General features: G+C 44.9%; 1 protein-coding gene across 2 annotated transcripts in view; it reads right to left on the bottom strand.

The window, feature by feature from the left end:
- The window catches only part of BRCA1 (BRCA1 DNA repair associated), a 265,462-nt gene that overhangs the window by 159,650 nt on the left and 78,595 nt on the right, over window positions 1-27,217 (bottom strand). For both annotated transcript variants that reach the window (XR_003943997.1, XM_030221125.1), the window contains exon 9: window positions 10,960-11,087. Coding sequence is in view for 1 of the 2 variants with exons in the window: in XM_030221125.1 (XP_030076985.1) it covers window positions 10,960-11,087 (128 nt within the window). In the remaining variant the exon portion in view is untranslated. The remainder of the gene's footprint in view (window positions 1-10,959; window positions 11,088-27,217) is intronic.

Raw genomic sequence — 27,217 nt, 5'->3', positions numbered from 1 at the left:
AGAAAAGGAGGGAAGAAAAATGGGCTAGTTCAGGTGAAACGCTGAAATCACTTTAGGCAGGAAGGAAGGCACAGTACGTACCGTTACTCTGGACTCCGAGAATTGCACAAAAGGGTCCCGACAGGACAGTGCCTGAAGCTCAGACACGCTTCTAGCCGATGTCATGGCCACCAAAAAGACTGTCTTGAGAGTCACATCCTTCTCCAAAGCTCGCTTAAGCGGCTCGAAAGGCGAACACTGGAGAGCCTTCAGCACCAGCCCCAGGTTCCAGGCCAGACAAGGCGACCGCACAGGAGGACGGAGCCTAAGCACCCCTCTGAGAAATTGGGCAATGTCCAGATGAGCAGCAAGGGACAAGCCAGAGACTTTCCCTCAATAGCATGCCAATGCTGCCACTTGAACCCGCAGGGAATTGTAAGCCATCCTGTAAAAAGTCCAGCACCGGCGAGACAGAAGCCCACGTGGGTGTGATCGCCTTTGAAACACACCACGCTTCAAACTTGCGCCAGATCACAGCATAAGCTGTGGATGTGGACTGCTTGTGGGCCTGCAAGAGAATGGAAATGACCTTGTTAGAATTGCCCTTGTCTCTCAATTGCGCCCTCTCAAGAGCCAGGCTGTAAGACCAAAAATCGGCAGGGATCCTCCATCGACACTGGACCCTGAACCAACAGGTTCGGCACCAGGGGCAAATGAAATGGAGCCTCCACCATCATCCGATGGAGATCCGCATACCACGAACGCCTTGGCCAATCCAGAGCGATAAGAATCACCAATCCCCGGTGTAGTTGAATCCGAAGTAGGACTCACCCTATCAAGGGCCAAGGAGGGAACGCATACAGGAGGCCCGAGGGCTAGGGTTGAGCCAGAGCATCCAACCCTGCCAAGTGAGGATCTCTCCTTCTGCTGAAAAAGCGAGGCACTTTGGTGTTTGCACTTGACGCCATTAGATCCATTCCGGGTGTCCCCCATTTGGCACAAATCTGAAGAAAAACTTTTTCTGCCAGTTCCCATTCTGCCAGATCGATTTGGTGTCAGCTGAAAAAATAGGCTTGCATGTTGCTCTGACCTGCTATGTGAGCTGCTGACAGGAGCTGCAGGTGGAGCTCGGCCCAGTGTCAAATCTGAGCGACCTCCGCGGCCAGGGCCGCCCTGACAATTTATGTAGGCCACCGCTGTCGTGTTGTCTGACAGGACCCGGACAGCAAGCCCCTTCAGAGTCTTTTGAAAGGCCATAAAAGCCTGGAATATCGCTCGCAGTTCCAAGCGATTGATGGACCACCCCGCTTCCACGGTCGAAGGGCCGGCGCAAGTTCTAAAAAGACGGTCCCGAAGAACTTGCCTCACCACCTGCGTCCGCTTTTTCAAGCCGAGACATAAGGTGCATGCCTTGGAAATATGCTCCGGACCGAGGCACTGGAGACACCAAGCTTGAGGATCGGTCTGCGAGATCTGCCGGCCGCACCGACCACACTTCTTGAATCCGCTTGGGACCTTCGAGGACATCGACGGAAAAATCGCGTTGGCGAGGTCAAAACAGTCGATGGTGGCGGTAAAAAGTAACACCAGAAAATAAAGAACTCGTATGCGCGGCCACAAGGCCACGACAAGGCGAAACGAAAGGAGAAAACTCAACGAAAAGGAAAGTTTTTTGTTTTTTTTTAAATAAAGGGGGCGCGTAAAATGAAAGAAAAGAAATCAAAAGAAATCGCAGACTAGGCCGCAAAACAGTTTTCTGGGATTGACACGGAGAGGGACGAAGACGCGTCTCTCTCCAGCGCGGAAATTGAAAAAACTGAGTGGGAGCGGTCGCACACGGGCGGGAAGACGGCCGCGCATGCGCGGTGGGCGTACCCCGCCTGCGGGACCTCCTTCCGGTTTCGAGGAGCTGCAGTGGACGTCAACCCAGTCGTGAGAACAAGCAGCCTGCTTGTCCTTGGAGAATATAAAATACATGAGCACACACACAGTTACCTAATTCGGAGCAGGTGTAAATTTGTATGTTGCTGGGCTGGTTTTAGTTGCAGATGTTGTCTTCATAAAACTGGAGTAACCTAATGGTTAGTGCAGTGGTCTGAGACCAAGAGGTGGGCTTCAGGGGAGAGGGGAATAATGCAAAAGATTTTGAAACTCCGTGTTATTTTTCATGGAAAAAGTACCTTCAGAAAAAGTAGATGTGAATCTCTGCATCTACTACTTCCTGAGGCCATTTTCAATGAGAATGCCTTCCCCTTTGAAATCCACGCAAAGCCCATAGGGAAAAATATCCCCTGAGTTTTGAAAATTGCCTCTTGTAAGGATACAAAGAAACAAGGAAACAAAGAATAAAAAAAATAATAATTTCAGCATCCATCAACAAGGTAATTAAACAAAAGCTATAAGTCAAAATCTATAATCTCTCTATATAAAATGCACCTCCAGCATTCTAATGAAGCCTCCACAAGTCCCAACGTTCTAAATCTGTGGTGGTGCAGATCAAATTTTGCCCATGAGTATTCGCTCCGCCCTCACGTCCAATGTGATGATGTTGAGGGCGGAGCGCTGACAATCAACGATTCACATCGCTGGCAGCCATGTGGAGAGTTGCAGCGCTGCGTGAGTGGGAGAGGGGAGGAGAGACAGACACTGGAGGGCTGCAGGGCCGTCGGCGAAGAGGGAGTCAGCTGTTCGGGGGGAAGGGGGTTGGCGACGCTGTTGAGGGGGCCAGCGACACCGGAGCGGCGATTTCAGCAGCCGCATTGGGGAGGCGGTTTGGAGGAGAGGGCTGCAGGGCCATCGGGGAAAAGGGAGTCAGCTGTTCGGCGGAAAGCAGCCTGAAAGAGGGAGGGACGGAGTGAGCAAGCCTGAACGTGGGAGGAAGGGAGTGAGGCAGGCAGGCACGCAGGCAGCCTGAACGTCAGAGGGAGGGAGCCAGCCAGCCTGAACGTGGGAGGGAGCCAGCTGGAACGTGGCAGTGGGAGGGGGGCATGACCCTGAAAGGCGGAGGGAGGGGGGCCACGACCCTGAAGCTGGGAGGGTAAGGGGGGAGGGAACACAGGGGGGAAGGAGGGCGGGAGACGGAGGGGGAGCCCCTGCCGCACACTCTCATTCTTTCTCACACACACACTCTCATTCTCACATACACACTCTCAAACAGACAGCCTCACTGTATGTCACATACACACACACACACTCGCACATTCACTCTGTCTCTTTCTCTCTCTCACACAGTCACTCGCACAAACACTCGCTCAAACATACACACTATGATGAAAACCTTGCTAGCGCCCGTTTCATTGGTCTCAGAAATGGGCCTTTTTTTACTAGTATACCATAAATCATTACAACCAAAACAAGGACGGACATAAGCTAATCTAAAGGCCCTTTTAACGGTCAGGAATTTTGTAAGCTTGGCTCAACAATGTAGCAGATAGCCACACTGGTAAATGTATAAATAAGGCATCAGTTTTCTCGATATCTCTTTCATCACCACATTGTCCACCCTCTAAGTATTGCCATATTGGGACAGACTGAAGGTCCATCAAGCCCAGCATCCTGTTTCCAACAGTGGCCAATGCAGGTTACAAGTACCTGGCAAGATCCCAAAACAGTACAATACATTTCATGCTGCTTATCCTAGACATAAGGAGTGGATTTTCCCAAAGTCCATTTTAATAATGGTCTATGGACTTTTCTTTTAGGAAGCTAAAACCCTGCTAACTGCTTTTACTACAATCTCTGGCAAAGAGTTTAGTTACACGTTGAGTGAAAAAATATTTTCCTGATTCGTTTTAAATTTACTACTTTGTAGCTTCATTGTGTGCCTCTAGTCCTAGTATTTTTGGAAAGAGTAAACAAGCGATTCACGTCTAACTGTTCCATTCCACTCATTATTTTATAGACCCATATCATAACTCCCCCTCAGTCGTCTCTTCTCCAAGCTGAAGAGCCCTAGCTGCTTTAGCCTTTCCTCATAGGGAAGTCGTCCCATACCCTTTATCATTTTCATCGCCCTTCTCTGTACCTTTTCTAATTCCACTATATCTATGTTTTTTGAGATATGGTGATGAGAATTACACACAGTATTTGAGGTGCAGTCACACCATGGAGCGATATAAAGGCATTATAATGTCCTCATTTTTGTTTTCCATTCCTTTCCTAATAATATCTAACATTCTATTCCTTAGCTTCCCTCCGGACCGGACCAGGATTGGACTGATGGGTTGTGCTCGCCTACCAGCAGGTGGAGACTGAGAAAAAACTCTGACTCTAGAGAGCCAATAGGAGCCCTGGCCATGTGACCTTAGCCTCAGTATTTTCTCAGTCTCCCAGCAGGTAGGAAGTGAGCCCATTAGTCTCTCTCCTTTTCTCTTTAGATATTACAGATATTTGTGATAATTCTTCTGTGCATGGAATCTTATTTAGAGGCTTGACAGGGTTTCCTTTCTCTTCTTTCTTTGACAGCCTCGGGGGTGTTAAACTCGGGTGTCTCGAGTCCACCCCCCTTCCTCCCCATCTCCCTGGCTTAGCAGGGAAGGGCCGTCCCTTTCTCTGGAAAGGTGTACCGTCTTTGGGAGAGGCAGCCACTTTTAACAGGTAGCTGCTTTAAAAGAATTAAATCAAATAAAAGGAAATTCAAAGAAGCAGCCTTTCTTTCCCCAGACTTCTAACGAGCAGGCAGCTCCAGTGTTTTATTATGATTGAGGGGTTATAAAAAAAAAAAAAAAAAAAACAGAAGAAAATAATTCAGTATCTGTGACTTTAAACAGTGATTTTTCTCGTCAGATTTAATTTCCTCCATTTTCTTGCGTTTTGGCGGCGGCAGTTTAAACAAATGAAAAAAAAAAAAAAAAAAAGGTGCGAACCGCGTAAGCGCGGCCACCTGTTTTTTCCGATATGGCTTAAAAGTTCAAACAGCTGCTGTCGGTCAGCGTCGCGCAGTTCACGCAGCCGGAACGTGTAAATTTTGCTCTCCCTTCAAGGTTTCTTCGGGTCCGGTGCTGCCTCCAGTTTTTTCGGGGCCTTTTTCGCCGGCTGTTGTTTCTTCGCCGTTCCACTGGGCTCCACTTGTTCGGAGGTGTCGGGCGCGCTGTCGACGATCGCCACAGGGCCAGTGGAGCGAACGGCGGCCATTTTGTTTCTCCCTCCATCTTATCAGTCGGGGATCTCTCTGCTGAAGGTAAGGCTGCAGTTCATAGAGCAGTTCGGCTCCAAGATGTGTACACTTTTGTATGTGCTGAACGGCGTATTCTAAAATGCTCTTCACATCAGCAGGCAATATTTGGTTGAAAAGGGGGCTCCTTTCATATATGGATATATAACAAGCTTTTCTTGTTTTAAATTTCTATGTATCACGAGGCTGTTAACACTAGTTTTTTCTGGTGCTCAGTCATTTTTCATTGCCTGGTGGAAAATCTACATCTTATCATAATATCATAATTCATTTCAAGCATTTTCCTCAATAGCTGTAGTATTATACAGTGTTTTAAGAACTTTAGAAACTTTCTCTATAGGCATAGAGTAAATTTCTGTCTTTCTCATTCCCTGGTGAATAGGACTACATTGCCTAAGAGTCAATTGATTGGTACTTTGCAATTCTGACCATAATATCTTAGTTCCTTTCAAGCATTTTACTCCATGCCTATGATGTTATATAGTGTTTTAAGAACTTAACAGACACTCTCAATGGCTGTAGTGTTACACAGTGTTTTCTTTTTCCGACTTTAAGAAGCCTTCTCTAGAGGCATACAGTATATTGTTCAGATGCCATGGGGATATATCAGCTCTTTCATATTCTCTGAGGGACAGTCCTGTCTACCAAGCTCCCAGTCACTCAGCTGCCTTAGCAGGCATGCTTTATTCATGTCTTCCCTTCTTTCCAACTGCCTTGAAGCCTCTCATATTTCATTTTAGCTTTCTTCTGGTTTTTACAGGACATATGGTCACTTAGAGAATAAAGTCATCCTTTCACTTAAAGATAGTGGACGGTCCTCAAACCATCTACTCGTGTTTGTCTCTACTCTATCAGTTCAGCATTGGCAGATTATAAACATCCTGGTTTGGTCCAGTATGCCTATACATACCATCTGCTATCTCTTCCTCTTCCTTAGAGACCTGATGTTATATCAAGCTTTCTTGAATTCAGATACAGTCTTGTCTACACTGCCTTCACCAAGTGGCTGTGGCACAACTTCACTTTTTTCGTTACAGGTAATTTCCAAGTTTGTCCTTTTTCATTTTCATTCTATGCGCCTTCACTCCAGAGTGTTCTTTCAATTGGAAGGGGATTCACTCACTTCCTGTGTATTTATACCATAGGTACATAAGTATGGTTATGCTGGGTAAGGCCTAAAGTCCATCAAGTCCAGCATTCATATCTAATGGGCATAGGTACATAAGTTTTGCCATTCTGGGGAAGCTCAAATATCCACCTTTCTACAGCCAGAACAGCATTAAAGAAAAAAAAAAAAAACCTCTCACGAGAGTATCGAACAGAAATCTCTGCTCCAAAAGCAAGGCTTTGCAGTAATTCTGCAAACTAACGCATACAATATTTGCCATGGCTGTTCACCACTAGGAACACCGGGGACCCTGGGCCTAGGTTCGGTGTTTTAACCTGAAACAAGCTCAACATTCATATCTATTGGGTGTGAGTCTGATACTACTACTACTACTTAACATTTCTAGAGCGCTACTAGGGTTACGCAGCGCTGTACAAATTAACAAAGAAGGACGTTCCCTGCTCAAAGGAGCTTACAATCTACATCTCAGTGAGGGAGGACGCATGACCGTGGTACGTGGATTAGTGGTATGTGGATTAGGGAGATCCAAGAAATTACAGGCCGGTGAATCAGACGTTCATACTGGGACAATTTATTTCTGTCCGGAGCGTACTACCATAGCTGGTGGACTCCTATATTCAGAACTTTCTATATTCAGAACTTACCCAACTATGGAACGCCATAGAGATAGGGTTGGAGTTTGTAGCCCTATTTAACTGGTGTCCTTGGTCACCCTTCCTCTTCTCCTCAGGATCCAGAGAATGGCTAGTTTTTTGCTTATGCATTAACCGGTCATTTTCAGCAGTACTCTCTCTTCCGTTCTTTTATAGATCTAAGAGGATGTTCATTGCGCTCTTAGGGTCATTTCATTCTTACCTAGACGACTGCCTAATTGGAGAAAGTCTTATCAGCAGAGTTCTCAGGTCACACACCGGGTGTTGCATTTCTTACAGTCTCTAGGTTGGGTGGTGATTGTAGCCAGGCCTCTCATTTGATCTCTCATCAGATATCTCTGATTTTCGCTTTGTTTAGTCAGGTTGGCGCACAGTCTTTTGTCTCCTCTGCAAACATCCCAGTTTATATTTTTCTTGGTGACCTTGGGCCTTCGGCCATTTCCTCGCTCTATTCTGCAGAATGCAATTTTACTTTCTAATGCCCAAGAAGGAATTTTCCTTCATCCTATTGCGAATCTCAGGGTCATCAATCGCGCTATTTAAGTGTCATCTAGTTATCTCAAGAACCTTAGTTCTGTCATTGGGATGCTTCGTGCAGTACACTTTTTGGCAGAAGCTTGTTTGTATATATTTTTTTTCTGGGGGACCTCAGCAATTCGTTTTACCTTCGGGTGAATTTTGTTTTCCCTACTGACAAACAAGGCGGAGAGAGCTATGTTGGTCCTTGCCATGGCAATGGGTTATGTCATCCGCCAAGGAGGAGTTGAGTATACTCTTGAGTTTGTACTCATTTTTTCTTAGTTGTGTCACCCTGCATTTAGGTGAATGGACTCTCATTTTTTCAGCCTTACTTCCTCACTGCGACACTTCAGGGCTATCTCTTTTTGCCTTCAGGCTCACGAACATTTCTTGCTTCTTCCGTTCAGCAACAGTCTTGACGGAGACAGGGACAGATGCCAACGTCCAGCAGGGGTTTTTCAGCCTTCTTTATGCGTTTCTTCCATCATCTCACTAGGTGTTTACGCAGAACCAAGGCACCCTTCTACATCCGGACCCCCAGTCACTCAAACTTATGGCGTGGTTACTGGGTCTGCAACATCTTTGATATTTTCGCAGGAAGTACTTCAAGTTTTAATTGCTTCCAGACAGAAATCTACATTAAAGTCCTATGAATCAAAGTGGCGACTGTTCACTCTGTGGTACTCCTCTCGCCACTTCATTCCACAAACAGTATCCATTTTGCATGTTTTGGAATATCTTCTGCATCTTGCGAAATCTTGTCTGTCTTACTCATCCATTAGAGTTCATTTGGCAGCTCTATCAGTGATGCATGATACTGTTGACAACCGCACGCTTATGCAGCATCCACTGTCAAAGCGGTTTCTTAAAGGAGTCCTGCACCTGTACCGCCCGCTTCGTCCACCAGCTATGTGAACTAGGTGAACAGACTCTTAAAGTTCTGTTTTCTAGTAGCCATAACTTTTTCTATAAAGTTTTCCTCTTCAAGCAGTGTTTCCCAGTAGCCATTGCAGCAAGTAGATCTATGTATGGAATACTTCTACGGTTGGTAACTTCTTTTCGGTCTGCTGTAGTTTAAAGTTTTCACCTTTCCCAATCGGTTTTTTCTTATTGGTTTTGTCCTTCTAGCCAGTAGGCGTAAAAGTTTTTCATTGTTTCTAACCCGCTATATCGCGAAGGATCAAGGAAATGAGAATGTCTATTTCTCTTCTCGCTGAGAGGGCAGTTCCACAGCGTATTACAACATATTCCACAACTTCAGAAGCGGGCTCTATTCTTACTACGGCGATTTTTGGTGCTCTCGGTGCACATTGGTAAGTTGGCAACTTAGTCCTAGTTTCATTTTATTTTGCTCATTGGGACACACTACATGTTAGTTGTCGCCAGGTGGCCTATGCAGCATGAACATTTCTCTGCAGTTTTCATAGGGTCCCTCCCTTCAGATTACTGCTTTGGTACTTCCCATCAGTCCAATCCTGGTCCGGTCCGGAGGGACGCTAAGGAAGGAGAAATTAGATCTTACCTGCTAATTTGCTTTCCTTTAGTCCCTCCGGACCGGACCAGGCCCCTCCCATGTTCTCTCTACTTTTTAGCTTCTTTTATTAAGTAGGAAGTGTATTCAGTAGGAAGTGTATTCATTCCTTTACGATTCGTGGAACAATACTATATATATACAGAACTTTACGTGGTCTATACCACTTCTCTGGTGGTTGCTGGTGAGCTCAATTGCTGGAATCTATCTATAAAACCTTAAATATGATTTACCACTTTTCTGGTGAGAGTTGCTGGTAAGCTCAGTTGATGGAATATATATAAAATCTTAAGTGGGCCATACCACTTCTCTGGTGAGAGTTGCTGGTGAGCTATAAGACAAGTGAGCCATACCACTTCTCTGGTGAGAGTTGCGGGTGAGCTATATTATATGTGAGCCATACCACTTCTCTGGGGAGAGTTGCTGGTGAGCTATTTTACATGTGAGCCATATCGCTTCTCTGGTGAGAGTTGCTGGTGAGCTATAGTACAAGTGAGCCATACCACTTCTCTAGTGAGAGTTGCTGGTGAGCTATATTACATGTGAGCCATATCGCTTCTCTGGTGAGAGTTGCTGGTGAGCTATAGTACAAGTGAGCCATACCACTTCTCTAGTGAGAGTTGCTGGTGAGCTGTAATACATATCGGGCCATACCACTTCTCTGGTGAGAGTTGCTGGTGAGCTCTGATACTTGGCATTGCCGAGTGCTTTGTGGCTGCTAGGATTCCATACGGCACAGAAGGTCTTTCTTTCTTTCCTGCTTTGTTATTCAAATACTGAGGCTAAGGTCACATGGCCAGGGCTCCTATTGGCTCTCTAGAGTCAGAGTTTTTTCTCAGTCTCCACCTGCTGGTAGGCGAGCACAACCCATCAGTCCAATCCTGGTCCGGTCCGGAGGGACTAAAGGAAAGCAAATTAGCAGGTAAGATCTAATTTCTCCTTTGCTTTCTTAGCCCCCGCCGCACACCGAGCAGAGGGTTTCAAAGTATCATCAACGACGACACCTAGATCCCTTTCCTGGTCAGTGACTACTAATGTGGAACCTTGCATTACGTAGCTATAGTTTGAGATCCTCTTTCCCACATACATCACTTTGCACTTCCTCACATTAAACGTCATCTGCCATTTAGATGCCCAGTCTCGTAAAGTCCTCTTGTAATTTTTCACAATCCTCTTGCAATTTAACAATTTTGAATAACTTTGCTTCATCAGCAAATTTAATTACCTCACTAGTTACTCCCATCTCTAGATCATTTATTAATATGTTAAAAAGCAACAGTCCCAGCACAGACCCCTGGGGAACCCCAGTAACTACCCTTCTCCATTTGAGAATTCTGACCATTTAACCCTACTCTCTGTTTTCTATCTTCTAACCAGTTTTTAAGCCACAATAGGACGCTACCTCCCATTCCATGACTCTCCAATTTCCTCTGGAATCTTTCATGAGGTACTCTGTCAAATGCCTTTTGAAAATCCAGATACACAATATCGACCGACTCACCTTTATTTTGTCCTGTTTGTCTGTCCTAATTAGATTGTAAGCTCTGTCGAGCAGGGACTGTCTCTTCATGTTCAAGTGTACAGCGCTGCGTACGTCTAGTAGCGCTTTAGAAATGATAAGTAGTAGTATCCAAGTTTATTCACCCCTTCAAAGGAATGTAATAGATTGGTGAGGCAAGATTTCCCTTCACTAAATCCATGTAGGCTTTGTCTCATTAATTCATGCTTTTCAATATGATCTGTAATTTTGTTCTTTATAATAGACATCAGCCTCACCGATCTACAATTTCTCGGATCACCTCTGGAACCTTTTATAAAAATCAGCATTATATTGGTCACCCTCCAATCTTCTGGTACTATGCTTGATTTTAAAGATAAATTACTTATTACTAACAATGGTTCTGCAAGTTCATTTTTCAATTCCATCTGGTCCAGGCGATATGCTACTCTTCAATTTGTCAAATTGCACCATTACCTGGTGATGGCACTTCTGCGTCTGGCATGCAAGACAGTCTGTCGCTTTCCTTTCTGTCACATTTCCAATCTGCCCAACATTCTTTGCTTTCTGGTTCAGTTTGGAGCGATTCTTCAACTTCACAGCTCCTATACATGCAAGGAAAACAGAAGGAATAAAGAAACAGGTCCACCAGCACCAGGATAAGGTGTATGTAATTTCTGGATCTTCTGTGAAAAGGCACAGAATACTGACATTTGGGCACTATCTGTTCATTTTTTTTTTTTGTTATTGGTTCAAAACATAAACCTACTACCGAGCTGGACACACAAATTTCTTCACCATCAATATCATTATGTATTTTTTTTTTAATATTTTTATTAAGGTTTTTACATATTTATAACAAATGCTGATAACCACAACTTAACCATGCTTCAATTGGACTGCCCCCCTCCCCCCCCCTTCCTATAATATAGCTAATAACCGGTACAGGTACATAATACATCTTTACTCTATAGCTAAATCATGGAGCTGTCATTAACCTGGGCGCATCCAAGTCCACTCCATCTATCAGCCTCCAGGCTGCATATTTGTCCCATTGCGTAATCCGTCCTGTCTTTATTGCTGTCAACTTGGTCATTTGATAAATGTAGTCCATTTTATGTACCACTCTTATCACTGGCGGCAAAAAAAGGTTGTTTCCATGCTGAGGCTAGCGCGATCTTTCCTGCTACTAACCACATCGACGCCAAACGATGTGTTGCTGATGTTATGCCTGCCGGCTGAAATTGCAATACACATGTCTCCATCCTCAGGGGATAACGGCTCCCTAAGAATTTTTCTAATGTCTTAATTATTTCTAGCCAGTATGTCTGCGCCTTAGGGCACGTCCACCAAATATGAGCCATATCTCCAGTCTCTCTGCATCCTCTCCAGCACCATCTACTTTCCTTCTTATACATTCTTGCTACCTTATTGGGTGTCAGGTACCACTGGTACAACATCTTATAAGCATTTTCAATTAAAGAGCTAGAAATAGATACTTTAAGCAAGTAACTCAATGCTTTTTCCCAGCTGTTGCTGTCGTACTTCTGTTGCATAACTTTTTCCCACCTCTGGGTGTAGCGCTCTAGTGGGTTTAAATAGGATCCCAACGCTCTGTATAGGCGGGAAATACACCCCCTCTGACTTCCCCCTCCCATAGCCTTTTCTATCGCCGTATCCTCAAGGGCGAGCTCTCTTTTAGCTCTTCGATGTATGTAATCCAAAATCCTATGGTAATGATATAGGTGGGACAAAGGGAGTTCGAATTCCTCTTGGAGATCTGCAAATGGTATCATGCTCCCCTCCTCCCAAATTTGATGTAGTGCTACCAGCCCTTTCTGCTTCCAGATTCGGAACACATTGTCTGCTGCTCCTATGGGACATCCCATAGCTGTCTGTATTTTCATTTGCCTAAAATGTTTCCTGCCTGGTAGCAGCTTCTGTCGCAATGTATTCCAAGTCTGAAGGGGAAAACGTATTGCGGGGGGTGCCTGTCATATACATGTTATCAGTTGATTCTGTGGGGCCCATAATATAGCATCTAGTCTCTCCATCTTCAACCAGTATTTCTCAATTTGTATCCAAGGAGTTGAGAGATTGGAACCCCACACCGCTAATACCCGCAGCTGAGCTGCTTGATAATATTGTTTAAAATTAGGTACCCCCTTACCCCCCTTATCCTTTGGCTGAAACATAATGTCTGCCCTTACCCTAGGCCAGTGATGGCGAACCTTTCAGAGACCGAGTGCCCAAACAGCAACCCAAAATCTAATTATTTATCGCGACGTGCCGGTACTCATTATGGGCGGGGTCACCACATATGACTCCACTCCTATGATAGCCATATCCCCTTACACCAGCCATGGCGCATATAAACAGACATCATTGAAAATATTATACTAGTATAGGAGAAAAAAATAACGATTTTCTTTCATTATAAATCATTTCTGTAAGTTGTTACAGCTCTAGTATACCCAATGCAAAATAAGACAGCAGATGTAAATTGGACATATTCCAAACACTAAAATGAAAATAAAATGATTTTTTTCTACCTTTGTTGTCTCTATCTGTTCTCTTAACTCCATTTCCAGGATTTCCTTTCCATTTATTTCTTTACTTTCCTCCTTTCTTCTTCATTTCTTGCCCTCCATCCATGTCCAGCAACCCTCCTCTCCCCGCTAGCCACAAATGTCCAGCCACCCTCCTCTCTCCCCTGCCCTCCCTTCCCGCCACCCTCCTCTCTCCCCTGCCCTCCCCTCCAGCCACCAATGTCCAGCCACCCTCCTCTCCCCCCTGCCCTCCCAACGGCAGGCCTCCCTCCCACCCAGCACCAGGCCACCCAGCACCAAGCCTCCCTCCCTCCCAGCATCAGGCACCAGGCCACCAACCCAAGCACCAGGCAGGCCTCCCTCTCTCCATCCACCCAAGCACCAGGCAGGCCTCCCTGCCACCCACCCAAGCACCAGGCAGGCCTCCCTCCCTCCCAAGCACCAGGCAGGCCTCCCTCCCTCCCAAGCACCAGGAACTCCCACCCAAGCACCAGGCCTCGCTCCCTCCCACCCACCCGGCGTCAAGCATTCCTCCCTCCCTCCGAACCCGAAGAAATTTAAAAGTCTTCCCTTGTCTGAATAGGCGGCGTCAGCATCAGCAGTAGCAGCGAAAAGCATGCTGCTGGTTCGGCGCGTTTTCAGCCTTCCGTCTCTCAAGCTCTCTGGTCCCGCCCTAACAGGAAATGAGGGCGGGACCAGAGAGCTTGAGAGAAGGAAGGCTGAAGACGCGCCAAACCAGCAGCACTCTTTTCGCTGCTACTGCTGATGCTGACGCCACCTACTCGGACAAGGGAAGACTTTAAAATTTCTTCGGGTTCGGAGGGATGGCGGGCTGGTACCGGGTGGGAGGGAGGGAGGAATGCTTGACGCCGGGTGGGAGGGAGGGAGAAAGGAATGCTTGATGCCGGGTGGGTGGGAGGGCTAAGTCTTGGGTGAGGCGACCGGCGGCGCGCGTGCCTACAGAGAGGGCTCCGCGTGCCCTCTCTGGCACGCGTGCCATAGGTTCGCCATCACCGCCCTAGGCGGTTTGTATTGCCAAATGTATGCGAATACTTTGCGTTGCAGGTGACGAAGGAAGTGTTTTGGAATCGGCAGGGGTAGTGCCATAAATAGATACAAAATCTTTGGTAAGAGCATCATTTTTACTGCCAAGATCCTTCCTATCCATTATAATTCTAGCCCTTCCCATCTCTCCAGTTCCCTTAACAATTCCCGGACTTTATGTGGGAAGTTAGCCTCATATAAATCTGTTAGTTTAGCTGTAAGATTAACCCCCAGATATCGCAAATATCGATTGACCCATCGAAAGGGATACTTTTGGCTTAACGCTAGTTTCATCTCATTAGAGAGGCCCACCCCCATGATCTCCGACTTATCCATGTTCACCCGGAACCCTGCCATCTTCCCATACTGTTGTAAACACTGCATCACCCCTGGAAGTGATTCCTGAGGATGTGTCAGTGTGAGCAAAATGTCGTCTGCAAACAACAATCTTATATGTCTCCTCACCTATGGTCAAGCATGTATGTCTACGTACTGTCTAATATGTTGCACCAGCGGTTCCATTGTAAGTGCAAATAACAATGGAGACAATGCACACCCCTGACGAGTTCCCCTCTCAAGGTGTATTAAATCAGATCTGGAACCATTAATTCGTAAAAAGGCTATAGGATTCAAGTATAGTAATGTAAGCCATGAGATGAATCTTCCAGAAATACCCATCCACTCCAATACTGAAAACATAAATTGCCACTGGACCCGGTCAAATGCCTTTTCGGCGTCAAGAGATAACAATAATATTGGTTGTTCTGTATCTCCCGCCTCATGGATCAAATGTATGGCTCTACGAATATTATCGAAAGTCTGTCTCCCCCTTATGAAACCCGTTTGATCACCATGGACCAATTTCGGCATAACCCGTTGTAATCGATGAGCTAAACTTTTGGTGAAAATTTTATAGTCCGTCCCCAGAAGAGAAATCGGACAATAGGACCCACAGCTGTGGGGATCCTTGCCTGGCTTCAAAATGAGTGTTATACGTGCTAGCCGCCATGAGTATGGTAACTCCAAATGGTGATCCATTTCATTAAATATTCGGACTAGTATCGGGGCCAGAGCTTTACTATATTTTTTATAAAACTTATTTGTGTAGCCATCGGGCCCCGGGGCTTTCCCATTCGGCAGGTCCCGGATGGCCCATTGTACCTCTTCTAAGGTGATTGCACTGGACAAAGCCTCTGCCTCCCCAATTGTCAGCCTTGGGAGTATCACCTGTGCTAAATATTTCTGGGTTGCTTGTGGGGTTGCTATTTCTTCAGCTTGGTATAGCCGTTGATAATATTTATAAAAGGCAACCTTTATGTCCTCTAATTTAGTGCACATTGTCCCCTCCTCTGTTCGAATAGTATGTATATAAGAGAGTGCGTTTTTTAAGCTTATGTGCTAGCAGTCTCGAGGGCCTATTACCAAATTCAAAATAGGCTTGCCTAGCTTGCTGTAAGTGTTCTGCCACTTCTGCTAACTGTAGTTCCCTAAGAGCTAGTCGAATAGCATGTATCCTATCTTGAGATTGTTGTGATAAAGGGTGTTGTTGAGCTTGCAGGGTTAACACCAACGGTTCCACATGTAGTGTTTGTGCATGAGCATTTGCTTGCTTCTTCATATGCGTCTGTATCGCTATTATTGTCCCTCTAACCACTGCTTTTAGACCCTCCCAAAGTATCTGCGGAGTTACCTCCCCATTATCATTGAAGTCTAAGTACTCCTTTATCTCCCCTTCCAAACACAAAAGCATCTTGGGGTTAGCCAGCAGCTCATCCGGGAACCGCCAGAATGGAATCTCAGGAGGTCTGACTGCCCATTCTAATTCTAACAAAACCAGTGCATGGTCCGACCACGTCCTTGGAAGTATCTGTATATCCACTACTTTAGGGACTATATTTGGTGGTCCCAACCACATATCTATACGGGAGTGGGAATCATGAACCGCCGAATAATATGTAAAGCCCCTGGATTTTGGATGTTCTTGTCTACAGATGTCTATTAATTGCCAAGTATCTAAAAATGTATGCAGTTGGGCTCTATCAGACTGGGCATATCGTATCCCTCCTGTCATGTTATCTAACACTGGGTGTAACGTCAGGTTGAAGTCTCCTCCTATTAATAGAGTACCTTTAATATATTTGCTCAAGGTCTTAGAGACTTCCTTGTAGAAGGTACCTTGATGGGCATTAGGAGCATATATATTTAATAGAGACAGTATTTCAGTTCCCAACTGAACTACTAACAGTAGATAACGTCCCTCTATGTCCCTTATTATTTCCTGTACCTGCCATGGGTGCTTGTTAGTCAGTATTATAAGGACTCCCTTTTTCTTTTTCTCTTTATAGTTTGATGCAAAGTATATAGAATTGCTTTTACCCCCCTGACATAGGTGTTCTTTGGCTGGGAGCAAATGTGTTTCTTTTTTTTTTAATTTATAAAACTTTTTCATTAATACTTCAAAGTAACAAAATCTTGGAGAATGAATCTCCCCTTACCATCTAATACAATAGTAATCCTACTGTATCTGAATATCAAACATTTGGAGATCAATTCCCCCATAACTATCTAATACAACAATAATCCTGCTATGTCAAACATCCTTTTTCCCCTTCCCCCTTTTCAGCCCCTCCTCCCCACCCCCCTCCCTCCATCCTCCCCTTGCATCCGTATGGCCTTTCCCTCTTCTCTCTTTCCGCCAGCATTCATTTCATTAATCACTATTTTCACTTCTCCCCATCTTTCCCCTTCTGCAGTTCTAATAGATGTACCCATTCCTCCGCATTCGGGTTATACTTCCCCTTACGTTTATCAGTCAACTTTTCCATTCCCATCAATATAGTTAGCTTATTAATCCACTCTTGCTGTGTAGGGCCTATCCTATGCTTCCATTTTACTGCTATCATTGTTTTAGCTGCCGCCAAGCATATCTGTTTAACTCTAATTTGCCAATGTTTTCCCCTTTTATTCCCGTACCCCAACAGACACCACTTTGGATCACACGGAAATTGACTTCCTATGGCTCGCGTTATTAAAGCCGTGATCTGTCCCCAGAATTCCTGTATTACTGGGCACCCCCACCAAATATGAAAATAAGTTCCCTTCTCCTCTCCACACCTCCAACAGATATCTGTGGCATTAGGGTACATTATCTTTATTTTATCTGGCGTATAGTACCAACGACTCAGAACCTTATATGCGTTTTCCTTAACCAGTACACAAATTGATGTCTTTTTGGCCTCAAGACAAATATTCGTCCAATCTCTTCTACTGAGCTCTTGTTGTATATCTTGTTCCCAAGCTTTCATATATGGCAACTTCACAAGGTCAGTGCCCCTAATATGATCATATATCTTAGAGATCCCCTTCCCACCTACCTTTATTGCCCCCCACAAGTTTTCGAATTTTTCGCTTTCTAGCCAATTACCTTTATGCCATTTTGCTACCATCATGTAATTCTTGACCTGAAGGTAAGCGTAATGGTCCGTCTCAAGTAGATCATATTCCTGCCTGAGCTCTTCAAAGCTCTTTATGTTTCCCTCTCTCGTGAATTCCCGAAACCTGATCAATCCTTTATCTATCCAAGATATCATTGTCTTGTTCCCTGTCCCTCCAGGAAATCCCGGTTCCTGAGTTAACCAAGCATAAGTTGATCTGTTCTGGGAACCTCGGAGCTTCATTTTAAGACCCCCCCAGAGGGTGAGTAGGTGTGAGATAAAGGGATTTAGGGTTAGAGTTTTCTATGTATGTTTCGAAAACGTCCCCCATAGTAATACATCTAGTCTACCTTTCTGCACAAAGACCTGTTCTAGTCGAGTTACCGGCGAGAGGTCTACCCTACTCCAAACTTCAATTTGCCTCAGTTGCGCTGCCCAGTAATACCAAGTGATGTTAGGGACTCCCCTTCCTCCCTGTTCTACCTTACCCCACATTATTTTCCTGGACAGTCTGGCCTGCCGCCCTCCCCAGATAAATTCCCCTAGTTCCGTCTGTATTTTCTGCAGCTCCCTTTTAGAGACCCTAATTGGTAACGTGTGAAATAAAAATAACAGTCGGGGTAATATATTCATTTTGACCGCCGCTATTCGGCCCCACCATGACAACCACCCCTCCCGCCACTTGCGAAGGTCCCTTCTAATTGCCACAATGAGTGGAACATAATTTAACCGGTATAGGTCATCTAGGTCTCGTGATATCTGTATACCTAAATATCGAAAGCTTCTGCCCGTCCAGCGAAAGTTATATCTCAGCCCTAACTGTTCTATTTCGCGATTATCGACTGTTATCCCCATGAGTTCAGATTTGTCAAAATTTACTCGGAAGCCAGATAACTTTCCAAATTCTTTTAATTCTTTTATAAGCACCGGAAGCGTATCTAGTGGGGATCTGATGTAAAATAATATATCGTCTGCAAATAGGGCTATTTTATGTGTCTTCCCACCCATTCGAACCCCCTGAATTTCCTTTAAGGCCCGAACACGTTGAGCTAGAGGTTCAATTGATATGGCGAATAACAAGGGTGATAGAGGACACCCCTGCTGCGTCCCCCGCTGAATATTGAATGGAGTCGACCACCCTCCATTGACTTTAATCCTTGCCCTCGGTTTCTCATACAACCCTTTGACCCACCCTACAAATGGCCTGCCCAACCCCATTTCCAACATGACCTCCCATAGATAGTCCCATTCGACCCTATCAAACGCCTTTTCAGCATCCACAGTTAATAATGTCATGGAGTCTCCTCTCCTCTGTGCTCCCCAGGCTAGATTAAGGGTTCTTCTTATGTTATCTGCTACCTGTCTATGTCTAATGAATCCGGATTGATCCTCATGGATCAGGGAGGGTAGAATCCCACTTAACCTGTCAGCCATTACTTTGGCCAATATTTTAACATCAACATTCAGCAGGGATATCGGTCTATAAGACCCACAAAGTGCGGGATCTCTCCCAGGTTTCAACAGTACCGATATCCCCGCCTCCTGCATGCTATCCGGAAGGCCATTCCCCGCAAAACATGCGTTACCTAGCCGCACCAATAGAGGCCCCAATTCTTGTTGAAATAATTTATAATATTAGGCTGTAAATCCATCCACCCCTGGGGACTTACCTCCCTTTAACCCTCTAATAACCCCAATCACTTCTTTTAACGTAACTGTAGCCTCTATCTCCCATCTCTGTTGGGCTGTCACTCTCTGTAGGCCTAATCTCTGTAGGTAGGTCCTGATATCTTCTGCCGTCACTGAGGATTCCTTTTTATATAAAGTTTCATAAAAGATCCTAAATTGCTTCCTAATTTCCACATCTTGATACAATATGGAGTCTTTGGGGCCCTTTATTTTATTGATCGTATTCTGTACCCTTCTGTCCCTCAAACCCCTAGCTAGTAAGGTCCCTGCTTTGTTACTGAACTCAAAGAATCTCTGTTGCATTAATTGTCGATGGAATTCCATCGTTTTCAGTTGGATCTTTTGCAATTCTGTTCTCCATTTTTTTAATTCCTGGAGATGCTTTAATCCCCCCTCCCTTTGATGCAGTGCTTCTAGCCTTTTCAATTGCTTACGCACTTCCAGTTCCCACGCTATCCTCAGTTTCTTCTTATATGCCCCTTTCTTAATTAACACCCCCCGTATAACCGCCTTCAGGGCATCCCATAGTATTCCCTCCGAGACTTCTCCCGTATCATTTAACACCAAATAATCCTTAATAGCCTTCCTAATATCTTGACAGTCTCTCTCCCCATCAAGTAATGATTCATTTAGCCTCCACATGCACCCCTTCCCTTCTTGCTCCACCCTTTCTATAGTGACCCATACCGCTGCATGATCAGAGGCATGTATGCTCTCAATTTCTGCTGCTTTTACTTCACCCCATACGCTCCGGCTACCCCAGAGTGCATCAATTCTAGCATATGTTCCTTGTACATGGGCATAGTGTGTATATTGTCTCTGACCTGGATGTTTCAATCGCCATATATCTACTAAATCTAACTCTCTCATCATCATGCGAATTTGCCGTTCCACGTAGCTTCCCCCCCTCTCCCGTTGCTGGAATGATCAAGTTTCCCCACCGGGTAATTGAAGTCTCCCCCCATTATCACCATCCCTTCCGCAAAGGCGGCAAGATCCATCCTAATAGACTCAATGTATTGCCCCTGCCCCGTGTTTGGTGCATAAAGATTTATGAAAGTAGGTTTACGGTTGTTGACCCTTCCCTTTATTGCGAGGCATCGTCCCTCTTTATCTTTGTATATGGACTCCTTAACAAACTGCAGATGCTCCTTCACATAAATCACCAACCCTCCCGTTTTATTCCCTCTGGAATCAGCTAATGCATATCCCACCCCTAGACCTTTATTCAATAGAAGTGATTCATCTTTTTTCCTCAGATGAGTTTCCTGTAGCATTATTATGTCACATTTCAGTCTACGCAATTCTCGTAAGATTATACTCCTCTTACCCGGATTGTTAAGGCCATTAACATTCCATGATACAATCTTCAGTCCTCCATACCCCCTCCCACCAGCAGTTATCCCCATCCCTTCCCCCTTCCCTCCCCCCACCCTATTCCCCCCTCCTCCCCCCCTGTAACTGGCATCCTTCGCTACGTGCCAGTGTTTCCCCCTTAGGAAGTGCGCCCTCTTCAGAGCCTGGCGCCTGATCAATGAACCTTTTAAGCATCCCCCCCTATTTCCCTTTGTGTCCACATCTGTAAGTAACCCCTCTATCATGTTTTCAATACTCTTTTTACCTTCAATAGCTAAAAACCAAAAAGGAAAAGAAAATTAATGTTAAATTCTCATTCAGTCCAGATGAAGTTCAGGTACCATCCTCAGTGCCTGCCGTCTCCTTTTCTCCTCGTGATGACCGCGGTGACTTTCCGCCTTCGACCCGCTGCCATCCTGACTGATTCTTTCTCTAAGAACTTCGTTGAGTTGGTTGCTTTGCATCATCCTTTCTAGGAATGTCTGTGCATCCCATCTCCTTTAAAGTTTTCCATGCTCCTTGGAGTGTTTGAAGTCGTCGTGTAACATTTCCCACAGTTACTTGCAAACCAAACGGGAACAGCCATCTATAGCGGAGTCCAGACTTTTGCAGATTGCTGGTTATATCCTTAAAGTCTCTTCTGCGTTGTAACGTTTTCCTGGCTAAGTCCTGAAATATCCGGATCTTGGCTGACTTCCAGGTTATGTCTCCCACTTCACGGGCCCTTCTCCACACCTTTTAACTGGAAAACGAAGGAAGCAGGCAACTAAATCTCTAGGTACTCCATTTCTAGGAGATCCCAGACTTCTGTGTGCACGTTCCAGTTCCACTAGTTCACTTGCTTCACTTTCACCCTCATTATTTGCCTGATTTAGCAGTTGAGCACAAATTTCTCTTACCACTTTTTCAGAGTCCTTGAACTGATCTTCCTCGGGGATGCCCCGGAACCTCAAATTGCACCTTCTAGTCCGGTTTTCTAAATCTTCTAGCAAGGTATCCATCTCTGCCCTTGCCTGTTGTTCGACTTTTAGGGCTCCCCGAAGCTCCTGCACCTCCGTAGTCATTGCTTCTATTTTTTCCTTGTTCTCTCCTAGCCGGTTACCAATCTCTTTGACTTCTCCACGTAACTCAGCCACTGCAGTTTGTATACTGCATCTTGTAGTTACCATCTCTGCTTTCAAATCTTTGAACCAGCAGATGAACTCACTTTTGCTGTTCTCTTCTTCATTTTCAATCTACTCTTCGGGATCTAGGTCCGATTCGCTTTCTTCGGTCGCCATCTTGGCTCCTCGTGACCGGGACCCTGCTCCCGTTTTAGCGCTTGGAGCTGTCTGCGTAAATTTAAATTTCGCCAGCTTCTTTTTTGCTGCCATCGCTCCGACGCGTTTTAGCTAGCGATAGAGGGTATTTTCGCCGGTTCGGCGCGAGGGATGCTTTGTTTTCGCTCTAAAGACAGCGGAGCTCAATAATCAAGCTGCCATCTCCTTCAGCTGACGTCACTTCCTCTCCCGCAAATGTGTTTCTTGTACAAAAGATACAACGCCTAAAAGCGGATGTATCTCTTTAAATAACAGCTGTCTCTTCATAGGAGAGTTTAATCCCTTAACATTAAGGGTCATACAGGTTATGTTACTCATTGTTTTTTAAATGAAAAGCTATGTCCAATATTTATATGTGGATAGCTCCCGATTAGTCCAATCTTTCTTCCTCCTAATCCGGTCATCAATATTTTCTGCTTATCCCTTCTATTACCCACCCCTTCCCCCCTGCTGTTGGACACATCTGTAGTTATTGCACAGGTGTATTTTCGGGGAAGGGACCTCACCCCCATGTTTATACTTGCAAACAGTTATTATATTCCCGCCGCTAACTGTTATCATATAAATACATTCATAAATCAAACCATACTTTACTCTTTTCACAGAATAACAGTATATAACTTTCTATATCTTATAACATATTAACTCTTCTAAGAATATCCAAATCAGAAAGTCTCACTCTGCAGAGACCCTCTCATTTCAACTTCGGATCTTCTTTTAAATCTGGTGTTGCCTTTTCAATTCCTTGTTCAAGATCCACTGGCACCCAATTCGGGTCTGAGTCGGGAGTCTGACTGCTGTCGAAGGAGACGTCCCTTGCCTTTGGTTACTCTTTGCCAACGTGGCTTTGGTGGATTGGTCTTAGCAGGTTGATGCGCTGTATTACCTTCTGTATTGCCAAAAGCTTCTGGCAGTTGCTCTTTTGCGTACTCAAGATGTCGTATTTGATGGAGTTTCCCATCCTTATAAAAACGCAGAGCAAAGGGATAACTCCACCGGTAACGAATACCCTCTGCGTGTAAAAATTGGGTGAAAGGCTTTAGCTCCGCCCTTCTTTTCAAGGTGCAGGCCGCTAGATTTTGATAGCAAGCAATATTATAGGACTCCCATTGAAAGTCCGGTGACGCCATGGCTGCCTGCATAATCTGTTCCTTTAGTTTAAAGTCACCAAAACAAGCAATGAGGTCTCGTGGTTTATTAGCTCTTGGCGCTCCCAATGCCCGGTGGCCCCGCACTATTTGGCTGTCTGAGGGGTCTTTATTGACTTTTATTGTTGCCAACCATGTACTTGCTAATTTTTGCACTACTGTCTCACAGTCTGAGTACAATGGCACTTCTGGTAATCCTCTGAATCTCAAGTTATTTCTTCTATTACGATTCTCAAGATCCTCCAACTTGTCCCACCCTTGTTGGAACTCTTGTTTGGATTTAATCGCCTGTTCGTTTAGGCCCTGTATGGCCTCCGCTTGTTCTTCTATCTTGTCTTCATTTTCTGCCACGCGGACTCCCAGTGCCCCGATCTCACCTCTCAGGTCCGCCCCCAGCGTCGCAAGGTCAGATCACATGGCTTTAAGATCTGCCTGAATTTCCTTTACCCAGGATCCGATGTCTCGTAGAGTTGTCTCCTCAAGATCCGGGACGTCTCCCGTTTTGAATAAAGATGGGGAGTTGTGCAGTTGTTGCTCTGTTGAGAGGTTGGGCCGTTGATCCGCCGGAGTGTCGCCATGTTTTTTCGCCGATGCATTCTCGAACGTGAACGCTGATAAATCCACCACAGAGGTTTGAGATGACATTGTTATTCTCACGGATGTTACATTAACTCACTAATCCGCATTCTCTGCCTCGAATATAGCCAGTTTAGCGGGGTTGATATGCTAAATTTGCTCGGGGTGCGACGGAGCTCTTAGCTTACGCTGCCATCTCCGTTGATGACGTCACTTCCTCCCTCATCATTATGTATTTATAAATAGTTTCTTGCTCTTGGACCAAATCTTATGAGCCTGCACATATCAATGTTCTCTACCATGCGCTGAGCCCATGGATAGGTTCTCTCAAAGATTACTACAAACTGAAGGAAAAGAAAAACAGTTTTTCTAACTTACAGTTGCCTCAGAGAACAAATCACTATGCATATAGTACAAGATTTTAAAATTCAGTATTGCTACTTACATGTTTGTGAGATGGAACGTTTGACTGGTCTGCATACTAAGGGTGTGATTAAATGGAAGAAGATTTGTAGTCCTTTTTTGGTTCACTGTGGCTAAAGGATAGATCAGGCTAGTGGGGAAGGGGGATCAGTTATCAATGAGCTTGGGGAAGCTTGATGATGGATTATTTGACATTTATAGCTTGCAGTGCATCTTCTGTTGGGACATCCCTCTATTGTAAAATAAATAGAAGACTAGCAGTATGGGCTTATGTTGCATATTATGCTGTTTGTATTGATTATCCGTCACTTTTAGTGAGTTTTAGATGTGTTCGTTTTACATCCTGATAAGTTTATATTGCATTTTGTAAAACAGGTCTCTGCAAATTCTAGATACCAGTAGATCAAATCCAGGGCTGACATGCCACACAATGAAGCTCTAACTTGGTTTTGCCAACGTGATCCTGTATAGCACTAAAGACCCAGGAAATTGTTTTGATACCCATCCATACAAAAAACAGACTAGTCCTAAGTCTCCTCCCTCCCCCTCAAAGGCCAGGAGAGGTAGGGAATATCGACAGTAGGGAAGAGAAGATCAAAAATGTGAGTCATTGAGAGAGAAAGAGAGAGAGAGAGACATGGTACACCGAATCATCAACAGTATGCAACCAAATAGTAGAGAGCTTGGTTTCTTATAGCCCTCTACCAGTAAAACAAACAAATAGAATCATTCTCCCAACTAACCCCCCCCCCCCCCATACCCAAAGATTATAACAGTCCAATTAAGTGGAAACAATAAAGCTACACAAAAACCTTCTAACAACTACTAGGAGAATACAAGTGATTCAGTATAAAACTCCTCGTACCAGTGATATAGATTGTAACTATGGATCCCAAACAGAAAGGTAATTTGTTTCTCTTTTTGCAGATATTTTTGATTCTTTCGACTCCTACAATGCCAGACTATGGATACTGAACGCCATGTCCAGAAGGATGAAGGCTCTGGATTCACCAAGGAACACAAGATGCATTTTTCCCCACTACTACAAACTTTCTAAGTAGTGCCTTCTGTGACTTGCCCAATGTACCCAACCCCCCTGATAAATCAAATAAGTCCATTTCCACTATAAAATGTATTGTCACCTGTACTGCACCTAACAAATGTCAGAGAAGACAATATCATTGTTCTGCACATCCATACCTGACTGAAATATACCCGACAGAGTACCCAGAACACACACACTCTCAAATCAGCACCTCAGATCAACCGGGGTATTCTATGAATAATATTCACCATGTTCCACACCAACAGTGATCTCCCCAGGTCAGATACCCATCAGGTTTTTACCACCCTGAAATCTTTTCCTCCTGCCAAGAGCTGGACTAATTTAAAAAGTCCCAAAATGAGAGCTTTTCGGTAAACACCAATTAAAAAAAAATCTCCTTAATTTGTCTCCCAGTTTTAATTTAAAAATATTGGGGCTAGGTATTTAATGTAGTCCCTCCACTGCAATTCAATCTGCTGATGGAAAACCTCAAAACTCATCACTGTACCCTCTTCCATAAGCACATCTTCACCAAGCTTTAGCCCCAATGTTTCCCAGCATACAAAGGCAATATTGTCCTTGCCAGGCGGAAACTGTAGGTTGCCCCTAATTGGCAATTGGTTTGTACCCATGGGAGCACTACCCTGTCCATTATGGTCCCCAGAGGTCAGGTGTCAGCTTTGGTTTTGGTCTGGTTCTGGGTTCCTTTCTCTGGTGCTGGGTCCACTTCTTAGGGGCAGTGGGTTTGGTAGCACAACACACAACTGTGTCTCAGGGTCTGCCTGGTGTCTATCAGTAAATGAGTGTCTGTATCTGTCGGGGCTGAGAAGGTGAATGTGTGTGGAATGGCTGCAGGTAGGATGAGGGGTGTGGGTCTTAATGTATGCTTGCATGTGTCCTCTCTCTTTGTCCCTCTCTGGGTTTAAATATCTGAATTCTTTTCCCATGCACAGGCCTGTGATATAATTTGGTTTGCTTTACCAAGGAAGTGTGAATTCCTGTGAAGGCACAAGTTATGGAGACAGTGGTTTATTTTTCTATTGCTCTCCTGAGCACTGGTTCTGGTCTCTTTCGTTGCTCCAAGTACAGGAGTTAAAACATGCAAACTATGCCTAGTTCACCTCCTCAAGAGTCATTTCTCACAGGTAGCAAGAATGCTGAATAAATATTGTCGGGGTGGAAAAAAAGGCAGAATTATGTTCATCATACTTATATGGTAATTGGAAGAATGGGGGCTTGGGTTTGCCAAATTTACAGTTATATAATTACTAGTAAGGAAGGCCCGTTTCAAATCGCAATGAAACAGGCGCTAGCAAGGCTCCCCTCCGTCCCTTTGTGTCTCCGTGTGTCGCCGGCCCCCCTGCAGCCTCCGTGCGAATGTGTGACCCTGGCCCTTTTGGCACGCCCCCCGCGTGCTCCGCCCTTGATGTCATCGCGTTTTGACGCAAGGGCGGAGCACAGCTACAGTGCAGTACAACGTTGGAGCTGAGAATGTGCTCCACCCTCAATGTCATAACGTTTGACGCGAGGGCGGGGCCCACAGACTGTGATTTTCTGTGGCTTCAGAGCTTCAAACTTACAAACCTGGCTTCAGTGACGTCAGTGCAAATAGAACGTTGAGGATGAGTTTTATATATATAGATGCTTGTATTTTACAACATCTGGGTGATTCAAAGATCAGATTTCACCCCCACTTTGTATGAACAACTGTTATATGCAACTTATAGCATCAGAACTCTCTTAATCGCGCTTTACCTTATTTGCTGGGGAGAAATGTACTGCTCAAACCCTTAAAAGATACTAGGAATAAGTTGACTCAGTAGTTGGGTAAGTCAGTATTACCTTATGCTGTGCAAGGTCCTAACCTCCAAAAGTTAGCCTAACTGAGGCTTCAGAGTCTACTTAGAGTGCCAGCCAAAGGCCTCTGGGAGAGAATGCAAGCAGCTCTGACATTCTCTCCCCTCCCCCAGTCTGATCTCTGGGAATATCAGGGAAAGTAGACCAGATCGGGCACATTGAGCCTGCAAAGAGGTGGGAAAATGTAGGATACAAATGCAATAAATAATAAATAAATAGTTTGCAAAAATCCAGGGACAAGAGCCGGTTCCCACTGCTCAAGATATGGTTCCACTAACCAGCCAGCCAAAATGGT

This window comes from Microcaecilia unicolor, chromosome 12 (assembly GCF_901765095.1).
Source record: "Microcaecilia unicolor chromosome 12, aMicUni1.1, whole genome shotgun sequence".
Lineage (NCBI taxonomy): Eukaryota > Metazoa > Chordata > Amphibia > Gymnophiona > Siphonopidae > Microcaecilia > Microcaecilia unicolor.
This window is presented reverse-complemented; position numbering and strand designations above follow the sequence as displayed.